This window comes from Eschrichtius robustus, chromosome 4, assembly GCF_028021215.1.
Source record: "Eschrichtius robustus isolate mEscRob2 chromosome 4, mEscRob2.pri, whole genome shotgun sequence".
Lineage (NCBI taxonomy): Eukaryota > Metazoa > Chordata > Mammalia > Artiodactyla > Eschrichtiidae > Eschrichtius > Eschrichtius robustus.
Window position 1 is genome coordinate 152,214,573 of NC_090827.1, and position 19,727 is coordinate 152,234,299.

Sequence of the window (19,727 nt, forward strand, 5' to 3'; positions counted from 1 at the left end):
TTGCAAAAACCAGTACAGAGAGTCCCTTCCACCAACTCCCCTATCCACCGTTTTTAAAAGCGAAATAACCTCCCCCAGGTCAAGCCTTTTCACATGTGCGTGTTCGAGGCAAGCAACGGCGCCTGGCCCGACCCGGCCCACCTCGACCATGGGGTCCAGCCAGTGGGCCCTGGGCCCCACTCACACCCCATCCTGATCCTGACCTCCGTCCTGGGCTACCAGGTCTCCTAATGCCCCGGCCCCAGAGTTTCCCATCCCCTACCTCCGACTGCCCAGACCCCCTTGCTGTTCCTCTGGTCCCTCCTGTCTCCCGGCCCTCATCCTCCGGGGCCCAAAGGACCCTCCGCCTCCCACTTCCAGTATGGCGAGCACTGAGGGCCCCTCACCCTGACCTCCCCACGCCCCGCATAATGGAGGGCACGAGGGGCCACCTGGTCCACCTAGCCTGTCCGCTCAGCGCACCGCGTCTCAATGTCAATGCACATCCCGCCTCCACACGATCACTTCCACCCAGCCCTCAGGCACGGCCTCACCTGACCCTGTCGGCCTGCCGTCGGTCCGAGAGGTGCAGCGGCCTCCCACCGCTCTGCGCCTGCGCCGGCGTCCCGGCGCACCCACCTCGGCGCCGCCCGGGGGTCCACGTAGGTCCTGGGCTACAACGCGCTGCCCTCAGGAGAATCGCTGGAGATTGCAGCGCTGGAAGGAGCGAGGCCAGGTCCTCGCCTGTATGTTCCTCCTCCCTGACGTCCAGCCAAAACAACCCGCAGAGGGGAAAGTCTAATTCTAACCTCCCTCTCTTCCCGGGTTGGTACCTTCCAGCACAGGAGTTCTGGCGGGATCGGCGCCGCGTTCTGGTGCGCAGGCGTGGAGTCGCAGCCCTCGGGCCACGCCCAGATCCCGCGTCCAGGTCTCGCGTGGGTCTCAGGAGGGCTTCGGTTGGGCTTGGGCCTTGCGGCAGCGGCGGCAGCGCAAACCGCTGCGTAGCATGGCCGGCTGGGTGTTCTGTAATCGCTGTTTCCAGCCACCCCAGGGGACGGTGTGCTTCAGCCTGACTAACTGCGGCCACGTGTACTGCGATGTCTGCCTGCGCAAAGGTCAGGGCGGGGTCAGGGCGTTGAGGGCCCTCGGGCCAGGCCCACACCTGGACCCCTGGGCTGGGGGGGGGGGGGGCCTTCCAGGGGGCGGGGTTTCCGGGGGAGGGGGCCTTGGGGGAGAGAGTCAGCGAGGCTGGCGGGGTGGGGGGGAGGAGAGGACCTTCGGAGCAGGGGGCCTTGGGGGAGGGCGGGGCATGCGGGGGTGGGGGGGGGGGGCACAGACCGAGAGGCTCCCGGTCGCGACTCTTGGGCGCCTGCCTGCCGGCTGGGGGGGCAGGACCTGAAGGGGACACAGGGAGGGCAGGCAGCGCCCCGGCCGAGTGTCTCAGTTCCGGCACTGGCCCGCCTGCCACGTGGGGTCCGACCTCAGGCTGGTCCCTGTAAGGACAAGCGCAGCCGGAAGCGGGGGGTGCAGAAGTGTCCCCGGCAGAGGGGGTGGGAGGAAGGGGGAGGCCTGAGGCGGGAGTGGACTGCGAGGGAGGCCGCGGCCCCGCCTGTGGGCAGCGGGCAGTGGGCAGTGACGTGATCGACGTGTTCTTTTCTTCTTGTGAAATGTTTTTATTGACGTATAGAGTTTATACAGGAAAAAAGCGTAAATGGAAACGCAGTGAGTTGTCACAAAGTGACTTACCTGTGAAACCAGCTCACAGATTAAAAATCAGACCATCTCACACACACACACCCCCAGGTCTCCTCAAGGAAAACCACTGTCCTGATCCGCGTTGGTGTCCATCGCCTTGGACTCTTTAACCCCGGTGAGCGGGTGGTCCAGCGGGCAGCAGGCTCCCCCCACACACACCCGCCCCGGGTGGCCCCTGCCTGGGCCTCTCGCTGCGGGATCCTCGGTGCACACTTGCCCCTGGTGCCCCTTCCTTGCTGTTCGGACCGACGCCGTGTCCTGGTGTATTTCCCAGCTCGCGGCTGACCCTCGGGCTCTTCCAGGTTTTGGCTGTCAACAGGTGGTGCTGCAGGCGTGTTCATGCTGGGGTCTGGGGGCGAGCACCGTCGCGTGCCCAGGGGTGGGCTGGCTGAGTCTCGGTCTGCGTGGCTGGGGGAAGTGGAACTTGGCGGGCGGCAGGACTTGGGGAAGAAGCGGCGCCCTGCACAGGGGAGAGGTGTCGGAGCAGGACAGCCGCCCGCGGGGCTGGACAGAAGCAGCAGGCAGGTTGGGCAGACCTGGGTGCAGGAAGGCATCTCGGTTTCCAACGTGTGGAGCTCGCCGGGGTTGGCGGTGGGGTTCCCGTGGCCATCCAGGACGCTGCGGGGAGACAGCGGGTTTGAGGTGAGGCTCAGGACCTCACCTTTGGACACGGAGGTTCCAGGGAGAGCCATGCGGGGAGAGACCAAGGGGGGCTGTGAGGACACACGAGGGTCTAGGAGTCCGGGCAGCTGGAGTGCAGCAGGGAGAGGTTAGTGCAGAGAGGAGAGTGGAGATGCTGGGGTGACGGGAGGGCTGAAGGCAGGGGATGCAGGAGCCCGTTCTCACCTGGGGAAGAGCATTTCCTAAAGAAGGTGGGTGGAGACAGGAGGAGGCTGTGAGGGGAAGAGAAAGCAGAAACGTCAAACCAGGCATCCCAGCGCAGTCAGCCAGCGCATCGGCATGTGGCCCTGGCCTTAGAGGGTGGGTGACCTGCGTGATGCCGTGGGGATGGTGGGGATGGGCTGGCTCGGGGCTGGGAAGCGCCAGGGAGGGCTAGGGGCGGAGCTTAGTGGGAGGGCGTCTGAGCGAGGACAGGAGCCCTCGGGGCTGTAGGAAAGAGAGGAGGTGAGCACAGGGTGGAGGGTTAGGCCTGGCCTGGGGGGCCGTTGGCCTAAGACAGAGGAAGGAGGCCGAGCGCATCGGCCACCGTGTGGTGCCGGGGGAGAGAGGTGCACATGACGGACCTCTTCCTCAGTAGACGACACAGGGGCTTGTTTGAGTACCCCCTGCAGGGAACTGGGGGGAAATGACCAAGAAAAGCAGAGGGGTGCCCAGCAATGCTGCAGATTCCGCAGTGTTGGAATCGTGCTTCTCAGCCGCGTTGAACTGGGGGGGGGGGGGGGGAGGCAGCCCCGGGTTTGGGCTGCTGTGCTGCCTGGAAGGACCCGTGGCGGGTGGATGTGGACCGACGGCTGGCCTCCAAGCTGCCTAGTGGAGAACCCAAGATCAGAGGCTGTGAGGACAAGGCAGGGCCGAACCAGGAGCTGGAAGCGAGGGGGACGGAGTAGGGGGAGCCCTGAGGGGTGCAGGGCCAGCCGGTGGAGGAGGAGCACGTGGAGGCAGGCAGCCCACGGGGAGGAGGCCGAGCGAGGGGCGGTGGGGGACATGACACCTCCGTCCTCAGCCCCCGGCACTGCCTGGCCTGTCTCAGGAGCTCAGTAAATGCTCCGACGCCCAGTGAGCTGTCCCAGCTGCCACAGGGGTGAGGCCGAGGGGCAGAGCAAAGCACCGCAGCTGCCAGGTGGGTGGGAGGAGCTTTTCATTTTGTAGAGTTTAAAAGTTTAAGTTAAGTTATTCCTATAAAATCTGATTGTAAGAAATATCTGGGACTGATCTAAATTTGTGTTGTTGATCTTTATGGCCACCGTTTTGGAGCATAATTGCAAAACAAGAAAAGAAAGATTGTTACTTATGTAAGTCTTTTCAGCTATGTGCACGCCCACAGGTTTGTCCACTGCAAGTGCTGTAATCCTGTATACTTTTGCAAGAAGTTCTGCATTTATATGTATTTAAAAGCACTACTCACTATAATAGAATAAAATTTGTTTTCTGTTGTAGGTAAAAGGGATGAATGCTTGATTTGTAAAGTTCCATGTCGTACAGTTCTGCTTTCGAAACGTGTAAGTTGAAATCTGTAGTATCTGAAAGTTAATCACAGTGTTTCTTTTTAAATGTGACGTTCAATTTTTAGTCATTTGCGGTGTCTAAAACTTTTGTTTGTTTTGCTGCGTGCAGTAGGAGATCTTACAAGCTTTCTGCATAAAGTCCAATAGCGTGGTTCTGAATACCTTGCACAACTTTCTCCTTAGCCAGAGCCTGGCCCCATTAGGAGGTGTGGTGCTCCTGGGAACAGAAGTCGGGTGCCTATGTTTCTTCAGTACAACACCAGCTCCTCAAGAAGGTGGTGGAGTTTGGTTTTCCTGGGGTCATTTCCAATTAAGAGGGCTGAGGGCAAGTCGGTGAAGTTGATTCCTTCACATTTAGGGTCTAAGATGTGTATTTGATCTGATGTTTAATCTATAAAAATTGCTTTTCTGATTACAAATATAGTATAAAATTACACAAAACTCAAACCTAACAGAAAATCATAACAGAGAATGTGAAAGTCCCCCAAATCCTACTTCCCGAAGATGATGACAGCCAGGAGTGTGGATCCTTTTCTGGGTGTTAGTGTGATTTATCTTTTATATGGTGTTTCCCAGTTGACACTACATTTTCTAAAATGTACACACCCACATTCTCTAAAAATGATTGCATGGTATGACAGTATTTTCCTGTTGGTAAACCTTTGGGTTTTTTCAGTTTTTTACTATTTCAAACAATCTTACAGTGAATATTTTTTTTTTTTACCATAGTTCCACATACCTGTAAGACTATTTCTAGAGCATAAATTCCTAGAAGTGGGAAAGCGAGGGCTTTCTGTTGGGGTCTCCGTGCGTGTGGAGTGCAGTCACTCCCCCCGCCTTCTGTCCCATTCAGGGACTCCGTCCGTATTTCCCCTCAGGAAGGCCCTGGGCCCTAACTATAGTGAGGTATCACCTCACACTGGTCAGAATGGCTGTCATCAAAAAATCTACAAACAGTAAACGCTGGAGAGGGTGTGGAGAAAAGGGAACCCTCCTACACTGTTGGTGGGAGTGCAAATTGATACAGCCACTATGGAGAACAGTGTGGAGGCTCCTTAAAAACTAAAAATAGAACTACCATATGACCCAGCAATCCCACTATTGGGCATATACCCAGAGACAACCATAATTCAAAAAGACATATGTGGCTTCCCTGGTGGCGCAGTGGTTAAGAATCCACCTGCCAATGCAGGGGACACAGGTTCGAGCCCTGGTCCGGGAAGATCCCGCATGCTGCAGAGTAACTAAGCCCGTGCGCCACAACTACTGAGCCTGCGCTCTAGAACCCGCAAGGCCACAACTGCTGAAGCCCGCGTGCCTAGAGCCCCGTGCTCCGCAACAAGAGAAGCCACCGCGATGAGAAGACTGCGCACCGCAACGAAGAGTAGCCCCCGCTCACCGCAACTGGAGAAAAGCCCTCACGCAGCAACGAAGACCCAGTGCAGCCAAAAATAAATAAATAAATAAATAAAAAAAAACGACACATGCACCTCAGTGTTCATAGCAGCACTATTTACAATAGCCAGGACGTGGAAGCAACCTAAACATCCATCAACAGAGGAATGGATAAAGAAGATGTGGTACATATATACGATGGAATATTACTCAACCATAAAAAGGAATGAAATCGGGTCACTTGTAGAGACGTGGATGGACCTAGAGACAGTCATACAGAGTGAAGTAAGTCAGAAAGAGAAAAACAAATTTCATATGTTAATGCATATATGTGGAATCTAGAAGAATGATATAAATGATCTTATTTGTAAAGCAGAAATAGAGACACAGACGTAGAGAACAAATGTATGGATACCAAGGGGGAAAGGGGTGGGGTGGGAGGAATTGGGAGATTGGGATTGACACATATGTACTATTGTTACTATATATAAAATAGACAGCTGATGGGAACACACTGTATAGCACAGGGAACTCTACTTAATGCACTGTAGTGTCCTAAATGGTGGGGATATGTGTATACATATGGCTGATTTATTTTGCTGCGCAGTAGAAGCTAACACAACATTGTAAAGCAACTATACTACAATAAAAATAAATTTTTAAAAAAAAGGAAGGCCCTGGGCCCTGACAGGTCAGTGCTGACACCCTTGCCTCCCTCCTAGCCCATGGAGGTCTTTGTGTAGGACCGGGTTCTCTGTGGGCGTCAGTCTGGTCTCCACTCACTAGGGCCCCTGCCCCTAGTGTGTAGGCCTCACCCAGGCCCTCAGGGGAGGCGTGGCTTCTGTCCTGTTTCCCTTGGAAGATGGGACTCGAGGCGCGTTGGGTGCTGTCCAGGGTCTCGGGTGGAGGTCAAGCGCGGGGCTCACGTGCACGCGGAGCCCTTGCCATGGGCCCCCTGCCCTCCTGGTGCCCTGCTCAGCCCTCCTCCGAGCCGGCAGTAGATTCTGGAGCCACTTCCCCTGCAGCCGCCCCTCCACAGGGTCCTCCAGAAGCTCCTCGGGGGCCCTGGCCCTTCGAGTGCATTTCCTAGTTTCTAGCTCGGGTCTCGCTTTCCCTAAGTGCAGTGTTACTGTCATTTCAGCTGAGATGGGGAGCGGCTGGGCCCGTACGCTTGGTACAGACTGGGAGGGGCCCAGGCTCCTGGTCTCATCGGCCTGTGTGTGTCCTTGTCCCGGCCCTTCTGTGTCTCTTGTGCTGCTGTGACCGGGTGGTGGGTGGGGGCGGGAGGCAGGTGTATCTGCACGAGGAGTGTACGTGGGCAGGTGCCGGTTCGTAAACCCCACTTTTTCATGTTTGCTTTTTAAATAACACGGGGCTTCCCTGGTGGCGCAGTGGTTAAGAATCCTCCTGCCAATGCAGGGGACAGGGGTTCGAGCCCTAGTCCAGGAAGATCCCACATGCCAAGGAGCAACTAAGCCCATGTGCCACAACCACCGAACCTGCACCCTAGAGCCCGCGAGCCACAACTCCTGAGCCCGTGCGCCACAACTACTGAGCCTGCACTCTAGAGCCTGCGAGCCACAACTACTGAGCCCGCGAGCCACAACTACTGAAGCCCGCGCACCTAGAGCCCATGTGCCACAGCTACTGAGCCCGTGAACCACAACTACTGAGCCCGTGCGCCACAACTACCGAGCCTGCGCTCTAGAGCCCGTGAGCCACAACTACTGAGCCTGCGAGCCACAAGTACTGAAGCCCCCATGCCTAGAGCCTGCGTGCCACAGCTGCTGAGCCCAGGTGCCAAAACTACCGAGCCTGTGCTCCGCAATTAGAGAAAGCCCACGCACAACAACGAAGACCCAACGCAGCCAAACATAAATAATAAATTTATTTTTAAAACTAAAATAAATAAATAACACGTACTTGTGAGCAGTTTGAAGTCGTGCCCTTCGCTCTTCCCACTTCTGATTTCACTATTTCCTTTGTATGCGGCTCCCCCCAGCTGCCTGGAGCCCCTTAGCACTGCCCTTGGTCCTCGAGGAGGTGGCACCGTCCCTCACCCGCGCCGTGGAGTACTCGGTGCCCCTGGGACGCAGCCGTGACGTCCTTGTGGCTGAGTCTGGGCCCTGAAGCGTGTAGAGCCCTGGCCCGTGGAGGCAGTGGCGGTGGAAGCAGCCTTTTCTCTTTCAGACAGACTCCGACATCCAGGCCCTCTTCATGGGCATAGACGGCCTGTGCAGGAAGTATGCAAGGGACACCTCCCAGGTGAGTCCTAGGCTTTGCCCTCAGCCCTTGGAGACTTGGTGTTGTGGAGACCAGTGCACTCTGGACACACGGTGGGCGAGTGTCTCCCACCCCCACTGTGCCGAAGCCGTGCACTCTGTCCCGTGGTCTCTGTGCCTTTGCTGGGTGTCAGGACACAGTGGTCGCTTGGTCAGGACGCCCCACTGAGCCTCATGATTCGAGGGACGGACCTTAGATCTGGGGTTTGGAAGGTGGGGCTGGGGCTGTCTGGACTCCGGGCAGTGGGCTGCTTTGTGATGCTGTCCTTTCCTGAGGGTCCCTTGTGCAGCCCTCGCCCACCCTGTGGCCCCCGTGGCATCCGTGCCCGCCCGACCCTCTTCCTCGTCACCGTGCACATCCCCCCTTTGCTGCTTCACACACTCGCCCCCGTGCCCAGCCTCTAATGCTCTGCATCCGTGCCCTCCTCACGTTCCTCCCTGGACGTCACTGCACAGCCTGTGGTCCCCCCAGCTGTCCTTCTGTTAAAGGCACAGCCCCCACTGTTGGCTGCCTGCCACCTGCCCTCGGAGGCCGTGTGGAGGAGCGGCCAGGAGCCGCCTGAGGCCGAGGCCCTTCCCTGGGGCAGCGCCACTCGCCCAACCGTTCTTGCCCTTTGGCCTGCATGTCTGGAGGCCGTGGTCAGCCAGCCTGCCAAGACCATCCCTTCCCCTGGGAGGCTGCTCTCTGGCTCCGACGTGGCCAGAAGCACCGGTGGGGCCGTGGCTGTCCCCCGTCATCCTGGGACTGCTCCAGGGGGACGCAGGGGTGCCCCAAGACTCAGCATCAGCACAAGGTGAGTGCTGGGGTCGGGGGTCGGGGACTGCCCGCATCGCCCCTTTTGCAGTGGGACCCTCTTTCGGGCCAGGTCCCCGGGGCCAGAGCTGGCTGTGTTGGGAGGAACACAGGTAGCCCTGCGCCTGGGGGAGTCTCACTGAGGACAGCCCAGCACGGGGCCTGGGGCCGCCCCTCCATCTCAGGCCACGCGCCCCCGGCGTGGAGGGAGGACCGTGGGGGGGGGCAGCCCAGCGGCCTTGGGTCCGCCGTCTGGTGGTTACGTGCCCGTCTCAAGTGCAGGGCTGCCGCATGACAGAGGACATAGCAGCTCGCTCTGCGTGCTGGCCTGTTGGGTTTGCTGTTACTTTAAATGAATTTAATAAACATCTTAAATTTCTCTCAGTATTAGTTTCTCGCAGGGTAAAGGTTGGCAGGTAAGACCCATGTAACAGCCTCTGTGGGTCCTCGGTGACCTGAGGAGCGTGCAGCGGCCTGGGACCAAGGCTGTGAGCACGTGGGCGCGGGCCCTGGACATGCCAGGGCCGTGGCAGAATCAGGCCAGTTCCTCCACCCACTCACCCTCCCGATCTCGTTCTGCCCCTGAAACCTTCCTCTGACGCCTCTCACCCACCAGCCTCTCCCCCGAGACCGGAGGTGGGAAGCAGGGCAGCGGACTGGGCAGCGCCTCCTGAGCCCTCGGCACGGACGCCCGCGGCCCCACCCGAGGGCGCTGTGCCCCTCCTCCGGCCCCGGTCTTCTGGCCGCCCGCCGGGCACCAGCGCGGAGCGGCCGTGCGGGCCAGCCCCTCCTCGGTTTCTGAGCAGAGCTGGGGCGGCCGCCGTCCGGCGCGCCCTGTAGGCTTCATGCAGTCTCATCAGGCCTCGCCTGTGTCTCAACCCACATGAGGACTCGAGCCCGTTTTCATTTTGTTTTGTTGGAACCATCTGACCCCTGCCCAGGCCACAGCGCTCAGCCTCGGGCGCCCCACCCCGTGCAGATGGCGTGTGGCCGCAGGGTCCGGGCTGCCCCCGAGCCCGCATGAGCCTTGCGCCCTCGGTGGGGCTGCTCTCGCCCCACCGGCCGGCCCCTCTCCCAGGGCCAGCTTTGCCCGTGGCCCCGCCCCTGCTGTGGCCTCACCTGTCCTGTTGCGTCTGTATCAGCCACAGAGGGCCTGCACGCTTGTCCTCGCCATGTCCTCATTCAAAAACGGCCTGCCAGAGTCGAGATAGCCACTGGCCTGTGCACAGGCCTTGCTGAGCCCCAGTGCCTCCGAGGCAGGGTCCCATGTGCCAGCTGGAGCGTGGCCCGCTCCCAGCCACTCCAGAACGGCCCGGGGCTGCTCCCAGAGGCGGTGCTGTCTGTTTCTCAGTTTGGGCCCTGCACCAAGGCACGAGGTCAGGGGTCAGCGCGGGACGTTAGTCTCTTGCCGCAGGCGTAGGACACACGGAGGAGTGAGCTGCGGAGACAGGTGACTGTCACTGTGTCTTGCTGAAGGTGATTGAGGAAGGCGGCTTGAGAACTGTCTGTACAAAACCCCTCCCAGCTGTGCACGGCCCCCCCTCAGTCGGGAACCCGATGGCCCTGCCTCAATGCCCTGCACGCTGTGAGGAAAAGGCGGCCGGTCACGGGCTGACGGGGGCTTCACCTCGCCCGGAGTGAGGACCCAGGAGTCCGCCTGCTGAGGCCCGGGGGCAGCAGGACTTGAGAACCGTTGGTGCGGTCCAGAGCCTTTCTGGGACGGGGCCTCGCGAATCATGAGGACTTGTGCAGGGGCGACATTGGGGTCCCCTTGGGGCACCCCTTCCACAGGCTGACGCTCTGGGCAGAACCTGTGTCCGTCGACCCTCCCCTGGGTGGAGACACGCGTCCCTGGTCTCATGGAGCGGGGGGCTCGCTGGAGCACTGTGGAGCGTGTCCCCTGACCCGAGGGCTCTGAATCCCTCAGGAGATGTAGGAGCCAGGCGGTCAGGAGACTCTGAAGAGGGTGTTTGTCCCTCCTGACCACAGGCCCGCCCTCTGGAGGTGGCCTGGCCCGAAGATGGGTGGGCTGGGCCAGCCTCCTTTCCACAGAGGGATTTTTCTCCTTCAGTTTGGACCAGACCAGTGAGCCCCAGGGAAAAGGCCACCGTCCCTGGATGTTTGCACACATGTTGGCAGATTCCTGGGGGGGAGTGAAGTGGGTGATGCGTTTATACAATGTGGTCTTCAAATCCCAGTTTGCCCAGCACATGGTTCTGCTGTGTGTCAGCTGTGCGCCGACGGCGACAAGAATTAGGTTTAAGCAATTCAGTTTAGTGTTTTGAGAGAGTGGGTGTCGTTGTCTGAAACTCCAGTGGTGACAGTAGCGCTCTCTTCCATTGAGGAAATCACAGTCGCCGTTTTCTAATGTACGTGGGCGCTCTCAGGGACCAGTCCAGGCTCTGGGCACCACAGACATGGAGGTTGGGGCTCACATAAATGGAGGACCAGGGATGGTGCTGGTTCCAGGTGCTGCTGGCCCTGGATGTCCAGTCAAGGTCACTGGGCTCCTGGAATGGCATGGCCCTGTCTGTCTGCCTGGTGGCATTATTGCCCAGCGCAGGCCCAGTCGGGGAGGCAGGTCAGGGGGTTCCTGGTTGGTCTGTCTGGTCAGGAGGCCATCCTGTGATCCAGTTGCTGTTGCCTGAGGGACAGCACACGGTGATCGGCCCTTGTGGAATGTGTCCCATCCCATGGCCTGGGCCCCGAGCGCCCCTGAAGCAACACGGAAGGGAGGCACAGCAGCCCTTGTGCCCACACGATCCCCACGTGGAACCCGCGGCCCTCGCTGCCTCTGGGCGGAGTGCACCTGGCCGTGACCGTCCACTCAGCCTGGGCTCTGCCGGCATCTGCTCTGGCTGCCAGGCAGCAGCGGGGCCACATCTTGGGAAGAGCTGGTGGCTGCCGGAAGTCCCCACCGGCCTCTGCGGCGGCCACCACACGTGCATCAGCAGCTGACGCGTGTTGTCTTTGCAGGTTTCAGAATTTCAAGAAAAGCACAGGAGGAGACTGATAGCCTTCTACAGAGAAAAGGTAACTCCAGTTGATTGGCAGCGAGGAGAACAGCGGTCACGTCACCCAGCGCTTATTTCCTGCACACCTGATGCCCTGGACTTCGTGCACGTTCACTCATAGATAGCGTGAGGGCCACTGCCACACAACTCACGTTCTGATTTGTGGTTTAAGAAATTGAGGATCCACGTGTTGCGTCTGAACTGTCGCTTGGTGTAGTGCGTGTGGTAACTGGAAGCCGTCCAATTGTGTTTAGATTTCTCAGCTGGAAGAGTCCCTCAGGAAGTCAGCGCTGAGGATGGAGCAGCTACAGAGGTGAGCCCCGGGGCACGAGGGCGGCGGTGGGCCTGCTGTCGTGACTGGTCGTCTGTCTCAGCCCTGTCGTAACCGAGGGCGCGGAGGAAAGAGCACTTCGGTTGGCTAGGAACTTCTGTCAAAGCAAAAGTGCAGGAAACTGGAGGGGAGGAAAGGGAGACAGAAAAGAAGAATTTTTAAGAACGTGAGTGGTTCCCCTTGGGGGGCCCCGCAGTGATTCCTGGGGTGACGGGAGGGGGCCTGGGAGGAGAGTGAACCCCGCCTGCAGTTCCCCAGAGAGCGCATGCAGCACATGCATCCCCTGGTCCGGGCCCTGGGGCAGCCCTGGGCCCACTGGCCCCCGGGGGTCAGTACAGCACCACCCGTGTTCAGCCACGTCCTCGGTTTTATGAGCCACGGTATGAACGCAGTGAACGTTCAGAAGTCCCAATTTGGGGGCCACAGGTTAACCTGCGGGGTTGCTGTCTACCCAGCGGTGACCCCCCTGCCCCAGTGCGTGGACTCCCGCCTCCTTGCTGCATCGGGCAGCTGAGGGCAGCGTGGGCGCCCAGGGGCCACCAGCCAGAGTCGGAGCTGGGCGCCTGCCAGTGTGGACTCAGCCTCGTCTGGGGTGAAAAGGCCTCCACCCACCCGCCTTCGCGATGGGGCATGAGCTGCTGGTGCCGCCTGTGAAGGCGTGTTTGGGGTCAGCGAGCTGCGGGCCAGCGCAGCGGCAGAGGAGGCCTCTCCCTTCCCTGAAGGACTGCGGGGAAACAGCGCGGCCGAGACCTCCTGTGGCGGGCGAGGCCTGACCCTGACACGGGGACAAGAGGCCCCCGGGCCGGTCCCTGGGATCTGTCCTCCTTGGTGTGCAGTTTGCTTTCTTTCTGTGGAATCATGTCTTTCCTTAATTCTGGAAAATTCCCAGCCCTTACCTTTCCCATTCGCCCTCTGTGGCTTTGTCCCCCCCTGGTGTCTGCACCTGGTGGCCTGCTCCTTCAGACCCCGGTACCTGCAGCACCCACTCCGCCCCACCGCGCACGCCTTCTCCCCGCGTCTGGCTGCTGTGTCTCACCCTTCCAGCCCGTCCCTGGCCATTTTTGGTGCCGTATTCTCGCTCTGCCTCACAGGCACTTTGTGTCCCACCTGGTGTCTTCAGGGTCCAAATCTGCCTGTTTCCCTCGGGCTCCAGGTGGAGCGTTCCTGGCACGGTGGGTTCTGTGCCAGGCCCACCCACTGACCGCTCTGCGTGCACCACGTGGCCTGTGTCTCCCTCTGGGGGGAGCCTGTGCCCCCCCCACGCGGCACCCTTGCCCCAGACCACGCCTGCCCGGGTCTGCCCCGCCAAGCACGGTGTGGTGTCACCGCTGCTGACCCTGTCACGGAGCCTGTTTGGGGGGGGCCTTGGACACTCGCCCTCCCCACACGCCCAGCGTGGCACCCAGTTTGTTCCACTGAGTCACTTGGAAGCAGGAGTGAGTGCCCTTCAGGGAGCTGGGCCCCAGCACGGCCAGTCCCCCCGCCGGTCGGTGGGCCGCTCAGCAGGCCTTTATTGAGCGCCTGCTGTGTTCTCAGCACTGTCTTGGGCTCTGGCGAGTCAGAGGGAGCTCCCTCCGTTCCTGTGGGATGCAGCCAGGCGTGTGCAGGAGCTGAGGCTGGGGAGGGGGCCGGGGGGCAGTGCCACGGAGAACAGGGGCTGTTTCTGTTTTCTTTACTTTCAGGTTGGAAGGAATTACCTGGAAGTAAATGTTTATGGCTCAATTAATGCCTTTTCTCCATCTATTTAGTGTGAGATTGTCACAACAGACAGCTTTCAGCACAATAAAAAATCCAGCTTCAAGTAAGTAAAGCGATGCCCGGAAGGGGAGGGTTGTGGCGAGGTGCGGAGTGGACCCGATGGGCTCCAGCGCCAGGTTTCTCGCCACAGCTCCTTCGACAAAGCCCAGCGGCCCTCTCTTCCTGCCGCCTGACTCGTCAGCCTCTGAAAGGTGTGCACCCCCAGCCCCCAACCCCCGAACGTCAGCGGGCAGTGTTTCAGACGCAGGGGTACGTAGCACAGGCGCCGGCAGCTTGCGCCTGGCTCCGCTTCCGTCCCTGTGGCCGCAGGCATCGGTGGGGGGTGGTCACGTGACCCGGGCTGGACAGCTGGGTGTCGTCCCCGGGACCCTCCTCTGACCCTGGGACCAGAGAGACGTGGAAAAACAGGACGAGAGAGGGGTGGCGGCCCCGGTGGAGTGTTTCTCTTGGAAGGTTGGAGTGGAGCCCACGGGTAGCGGGTGTGATGAGGGCGCCCGAGGCCCCGTCAGCCTGGCCGCCCCCGCCCCAAGCTCGTTCAGAAAGTAGGGAGCAGGCCCTCTTCCCGCCGCCTCGTGCTCCTGCGGGGATGCCCGGCCACATCCCACGCCAGCCTCTGGGCTGGTTAATCAGGGAACTGCCGTGGACCGAGCCCTGCCTGCACGAAGCGTGTGGGCCGGGCAGTAGGTGCTCCTGCTTCCGGGAAGCCCGGCAGGAAGCAGAGGAGCCCAGTGACGGCGGCCGGAGGCGGGCAGCCAGCCCGGAGGAGGCCACGCGGGGACCTTCTGGGGGAGGCGGTCGGAGGGGAGACAGGAGGGCTCGTTTGGGCCGGGCAGCGGGGGCTTCCGTGTCCTTGGGTAGGTGCACGGTGGTTCCCAGGCCTCGCTGACCACGCGGGGCTGAGATCCCCGAGCTCCCCTGGTGCTCGGCAGCTGCAGGAAGGAGAGCCGCCCGGCGGGGCCGCGTGTGTTTTTGTTCCTTGATCGTAACCAGGCCCGTGACCGTGTTTCACTGTCTGTAACAGGGTGGAGTCCATGGAAGTTGACCTCACGCCCTCCCCGAGGAGAAAGGTGAGCGCACCTGCCCTCCGCGTGCCTGGTTCCCAGATGCCTCGCGTGGATGGTTTTCTCGTCACTGATGACCTTCCTGCACGCCAGCTCCGCGGACTCTGGGCGGCCAATCTCCAGGCGGCTTGCAGGAGGGACCTGGGAGGGAGGCTGGGGTGCGGCCGTGGGGCCACTGGGCTCTCGGGGCTGCGGGGGGCGGGGGGATGCCCTCCTCCCACCGCTGGCGTCTGAACTCAGTCCTGCCTGGAGGCCTCGCGCTGCTGTGGTCACCGAGTACACACGACCTGTGAGGTGGATGCCAGCGTGCGGGCTGGTTGGCGAGAAGCGGTGCTCACCCCCAGGGAGCCATCCTGGAAGCAGATGTGGAGGAACCTGGGCTGCAGGGCTAGGCCGTCAGGGGCGGGGTGGGCAGCAGAGCCACTCCGGCTCCGGTGGGGAGACGCTTCCCACCCACTACCCCTCGTCAGCCGTCTCCCATCGCAGAAGGGGGCGTGGGTGCACCTCCGCCCTGCCGCAGACCTCGACCGCTCACGAGGCAGTCCCCCCAGCCTGGAGCTCACAGGTCCCTGCTGGCTCACCTTTGCCCCAGGAGCTGGACCGCGAGCCTCGGCCCACATGGGGCCCCATTCCAGAGGTTAAAGAACGTTCCAGAGATTAGGGCTGACGGCTCAGCGACGGGGTGTTCCTGGGCGGCACATTGGAAATTGTGCCTCGGGACCAGAATGCCACAAGCTGGTTTGAGATTCCAAAGTGAGGTTCTAGACCAACATCTACGCGGGCTTGGGTGGACTCTTGTGGACCCATGTCCCCATCTCAGCACTCACCCCTCGCAGTGTGGAGCAAACAGGCACGGCCACGTTCCAGGAAAACCATCGATCACAGGCTGTGGCTGCCAGAACGGGACGAGCGTTTTCAACGAAAACTGGTCCACCCAGCGGCCCACCTCCCGGACACCCCGTCAGCCCTGGGGTGGGTGTGCGCACACCTCTCTGGTGGGGCTGCCCTGAGACCCCGAGTGGGGCAGTGAGGCGTCTCCTGGAAACCCCAAGACCCCCCAGGAGGTCCCGCAGACGGCATGGCTGGGCCTACCCTGCGGCCATGGAACAGAGGGCAGTGCCCACGCTCCCTGAGGTGACCCCGGAAGGAGTCTGGTGGTCTTGGCAAGGGAGGTCCTGGAGGAGGAGAGTGGGTTCCTGCCCCCCTCCCACTCCCCTGCACCGGGCCTGGGTCCTAGGAGGGAGGGAGAGGCAGAGCCTGCCACCCGCCCTCGGCCGTGCCTGCGAGCAGAGGGGGACCCGCTGGTGAGGTTCCGCGTGGGGACTTGGACCGTGGACGCTCAAGGGCTAGCTCGGCAGGTGCTGATTCCCCGGAGGGGGTGACCCACGTGTACAGTGAGGACGTGCTTGAGCCCGTGAACCGTGGGGAGGTGGCACTGCGGGCAGCAGGCGGGGGCCTCCCGGTCGTCCCCTTCAGGGCGTGGCCTCCAGTGAGGACGTGGCCCCGTGGAACCCCGAGGGGCTGCACACGCACACGGCCCCACCATGCCTTCCTGGCACGGGGCCTGGGCCTCTCCAGAACGCCCGTCCTCTGGCGGCACGAGCTCCCCGCGGAGTGAGGTGTGTGGAGGAGGCCGTGACGCAGCGTGCAATCACGTCCCACAAGCCAGCCCGGTTACATTACGGGGACTTGGTGGCTGATGGGCCAGTGGAGGGCAGGGGACCCACCCCAGAATGCAGCCCAAGGTTGGGCCCCTCCCTGGCCCTGGCTGCCCTGGTCGGGTGTGGTCCCGCTCTGCCACATCGGCCCAACCACCTGGCCGTCCACGCGGAGATGTGCTTGCAGCCGAGCCGGGGTGACCGTTGAGATCCTGAGGGCAGCCGAGTACGGCTGCCAACAACCCAAAGTCTCGACAGCAGCTCCCAGGCGCAGGCGCGCTCAAAGAAGCGGGTCCTGTGGGGGCCTGTCTCGGCACCTCCGCTTCCTGGAGTTGCGCCCGCGTCCTCCCCCGGCCTGGGCCGCGGCCAGCGCTCACCTGCATCACAGCCACCGTCCTGGACACGCCGCATCTTTAAACTCTTCCTGCTTCGCCTGTTACTGGAGCCTCCCCCAGACAGGTGCTAACCCGACAGGAGTGATTTCATCTCCACTCTTTGATAACTTTTCAGAGTTGGCCGGTGCTGGACACTCGTGGCCTGACATGTAGGACAGGCCGGAGGTGGGAGGAGGGGCAGGGGCCGGTGCACAGGCGGCCGCAGAGGGGCCGGGGAGGGTGGCCGAGCTGGAGGGAGGCCCTGAACGCAGCAGAGAAGCAGCAGCAGCAGGAAGGGCTGTGAGGTCAGGCCCTGCTCACCACGAGCCACGTTAAAGCCACGGCAGCAATGGGACAAGGGCACGCTGAGCAGTGAACGTCCCCAAGCCAGCCCTGCCGTTCTCGCGGACCCTGGAGAGGCCCTTGTCTTGGGCACGAGCCTGGAGTGGGTGGGCCGGGGAGGGAGGCCAGAGGGAGGGGAAGCTGCTCTGGTGGGTGGGCACCAGCCTGCCAGGCAGTGCGACGCCCTTTGCAAAGCGTTCGAGGGTGGGGCCCAGTCCCTCCAAGGTCAGAGTCTTGCCAGCAGGCGTGAGCCGGAGGCAGGGCCGGGTGGGGACATCTGCAGAGGGTGCCCTGAAACGAGGCCGCCGCCGAGCTGGCGGGGAGGCTGCTTGACAGTGGAGCAAAGGACCGTCGTGGGCGCGGGAGCTGGGAGGTGGGCCCGAGGTCGCAGCAGGGCACAGGTGGGGCGGTGGCCGAGTCTAGGGCCCCAGGAAGGGCCAGGATGGGCTGTGGAGATGAAGAGACGGGCACGGAAGCAGCGCCAGGCCTGGGTTCCTGGCAGCGGCTGTGTGCCCCACCCCAGGTCCCACCGCGCAGTTAGTTAGAGGGGCGGCTCCGGGGGCAGAGCGGGCGGGATGGGGCGCTGCCTGGCGGACGCTGCCGTGTGCGTGGCGTGAAGCAGGCCTGGCACCGGGCACTGTCCGCCAGCCCTAATCGTGCCTATCAGCATCTGGATTTCGAGGTGACAAGACGCTTCCCAAATGAGGATTTACTCAGGATTTTGAAATTCCTAACGTCAGCCGAGAAGTTGGTTTACTTTTCCTCTTCGGAGACTCTTAAAAGCACTCGGTGGGTCCTTCGTCCACCCACCACCGCGGGCCCCACCCGCTCGGCCGCGTCCCCGCACAGCACAAGGCCAGACAGGAGTTTCTCAGGCAGATGAGACCGAGGAGCTGTGTTCTTAGCAAATGAGGAGGTTCTTTCCTCCTGAGTGACAGCTCTGGAACGTTACCGATTGTTTTCTTCTTACAACTTAGCGTGAGGTCGCCCCTGGCCTGACAAGGATCTCTCTGCTCAGCCCACCTCGGGATGGACGCATGGGTAAGTGGAGACCCGCCGCCTTGCCCCGGTCCACACGTGCTGAAGGACTTACCCGGTGGGTGTGGGTCCGTGTGGAGGCACGTTTCCCCGAGAACGGGCCCCTCCTGGCTCCATCCAGGGCACCTATGGGGCCCCACCTGACCCGGCACAGGGGAGGCGGGCCCTCGTGTCCTGTCTCCTAGGCCTTGAACAGGAATCCTAGGACCTGCTGTGCTGACTGGTGCTTGCTGGAGTGGCTGCTGGGTGAGCACCCGGTCCCTTCCCCGGGGGGTCAGCGTGAGCCCGCCCGCCTGCCCAAAGCACTAGACTCTGGCGCACGCCCCATCCTCCACCCCAAGTCCCTCCCTCACCAAGCTCGGGCCAAGTCCCTCGAAGTTTCCTCGGTGTCATCATGGAAATGTTTACATTTGAGATAAATGCTTATTCATTCTTAATCGTCAGCTCTTCTGTTTTCTTTCTTGCCGTTGCTTCTTGCATCTCCGTCCTTAGATTCATTTTTTTTCTTGCTGAAGTTGAGATTCTGATAGTTGCCTCTGAGGTGTAGGTTTTCTGAGCCGCATCTGTCTAGGGCCTCTTGGTGCCGCCCTTGCACCTGAGCACCTGGCTGGGGCTTGATTTGCTTTCTGCACTTTGGAATCGCTGCTGCGCCTGCCCCTTCCTCCCTCCCCTCCCCTTCGTGGGTGCTGTGCTCCCAGCCTCAGCTCACAGGTCAGGCCTGTGTCTTCCTGTCTCCCTTCCCTGCCCTCCCCTGGGATCCCAGGCCATCTGTCGCTCCAGGGCCCTTTCCTCTCATGCTTCCCACCTCCATCCTCCTGTGCAGCTGGAGTGTCTGCCCGTCAGGGTTCCCTTGGTTTTGGAGGTGGCGTTTCCCCTGGGTGCTGGGGTGTCCTGTGGGTGTCAACGTCCTCTCCGCCCTCGTGCCTAGCCCAGTGTCCCCGCCTTGTGCCCCCACCTTCATGCTGCCGTGCGGGTGTGGGTTTCAGGTCAATGTCGGCAGGTCTGCGGGGCAGAGCCCGGCACTGGGAGCACCTTTCCCTCAGGAACCGGGGGTCTGGCAGATATTGAATGTAGTTCCCTGTGCTGTTACAGTAGGACCTCGTTGTTTATCCATTCTATCAATATCTTGTAACAACCTAAAATGGAAAAGCATCTGAAAAAGAATATATAAGTATGTATAACTGAATCACGTAGCTGTACACTTGAAGCTAGCACAGCACTGTAAATTAACTATACTTCAGTGTTTTAAAAAACAAAAATGCAGTTTAAAAGAGGAATTGAAATATTTACATTGAAAAGCATTTAGAAGGCAACACGGGCAGACTGGCAGGAAAGAGAATGAGGTGCAGACAGTAAATAGCAGGATGGCAGGTGCAGGTGCACGTCAGCCGCCCAGTACCCGTGAGCAACCGGCCACACCAGTGAAGAGATGCCCCGCGTGCTCCCCACGAGAGCCGTGCTTGAACTACAGCAGCACAGACACGTCCCAAGTGAGAGGACACCGTGCGTGTGGCAGCCAGATGAGGGCTGGGGTGCGGCGTGAGTATCAGAGAAACAGACCAGGATGAGGACGGTTCTGGAGGCCAGGAGCAGAAGGGACCCCTCGTAACAGGATGTCAGGAAGACACACAATTACAAATGCTTATACGCCTGACGGCAGAGCAAAAGCTGCCAATGGAAAGAAGAGCCGACCATCCAGTCTGGGGAGCTCGGTGCTCTCCCCTCAGAGGTGGAAAGCTGTGAGGGAAGCAGGAACGAAAA

At 60.9% G+C, this 19,727-nt stretch overlaps 1 protein-coding gene across 1 annotated transcript; it reads left to right on the forward strand.

Annotated features, from left to right (window-relative positions):
* Window positions 1-985: 985 nt before the first annotated feature.
* Window positions 986-18,151, forward strand: RNF212 (ring finger protein 212). Its single transcript, XM_068542016.1, has 9 exons — window positions 986-1,094; window positions 3,853-3,914; window positions 7,506-7,580; window positions 11,367-11,423; window positions 11,659-11,717; window positions 13,484-13,536; window positions 13,624-13,684; window positions 14,515-14,560; window positions 17,906-18,151. The coding sequence occupies exons 1-9, from the start codon at window positions 986-988 to the stop codon at window positions 18,149-18,151; spliced, it is 768 nt and encodes a 255-aa protein (XP_068398117.1).
* Window positions 18,152-19,727: the final 1,576 nt, after the last annotated feature.

Bases quoted from the DNA above. Each gene is read 5' to 3' on its own strand.
- RNF212 (XM_068542016.1), top strand. From the start codon at position 986: ATGGCCGGCTGGGTGTTCTGTAATCGCTGTTTCCAGCCACCCCAGGGG. The intron at 11,424-11,658 runs GTAACTCCAGTT...AATTGTGTTTAG, and splicing joins TAGCCTTCTACAGAGAAAAG to ATTTCTCAGCTGGAAGAGTC. The intron at 13,685-14,514 runs GTGTGCACCCCC...TGTCTGTAACAG, and splicing joins GACTCGTCAGCCTCTGAAAG to GGTGGAGTCCATGGAAGTTG.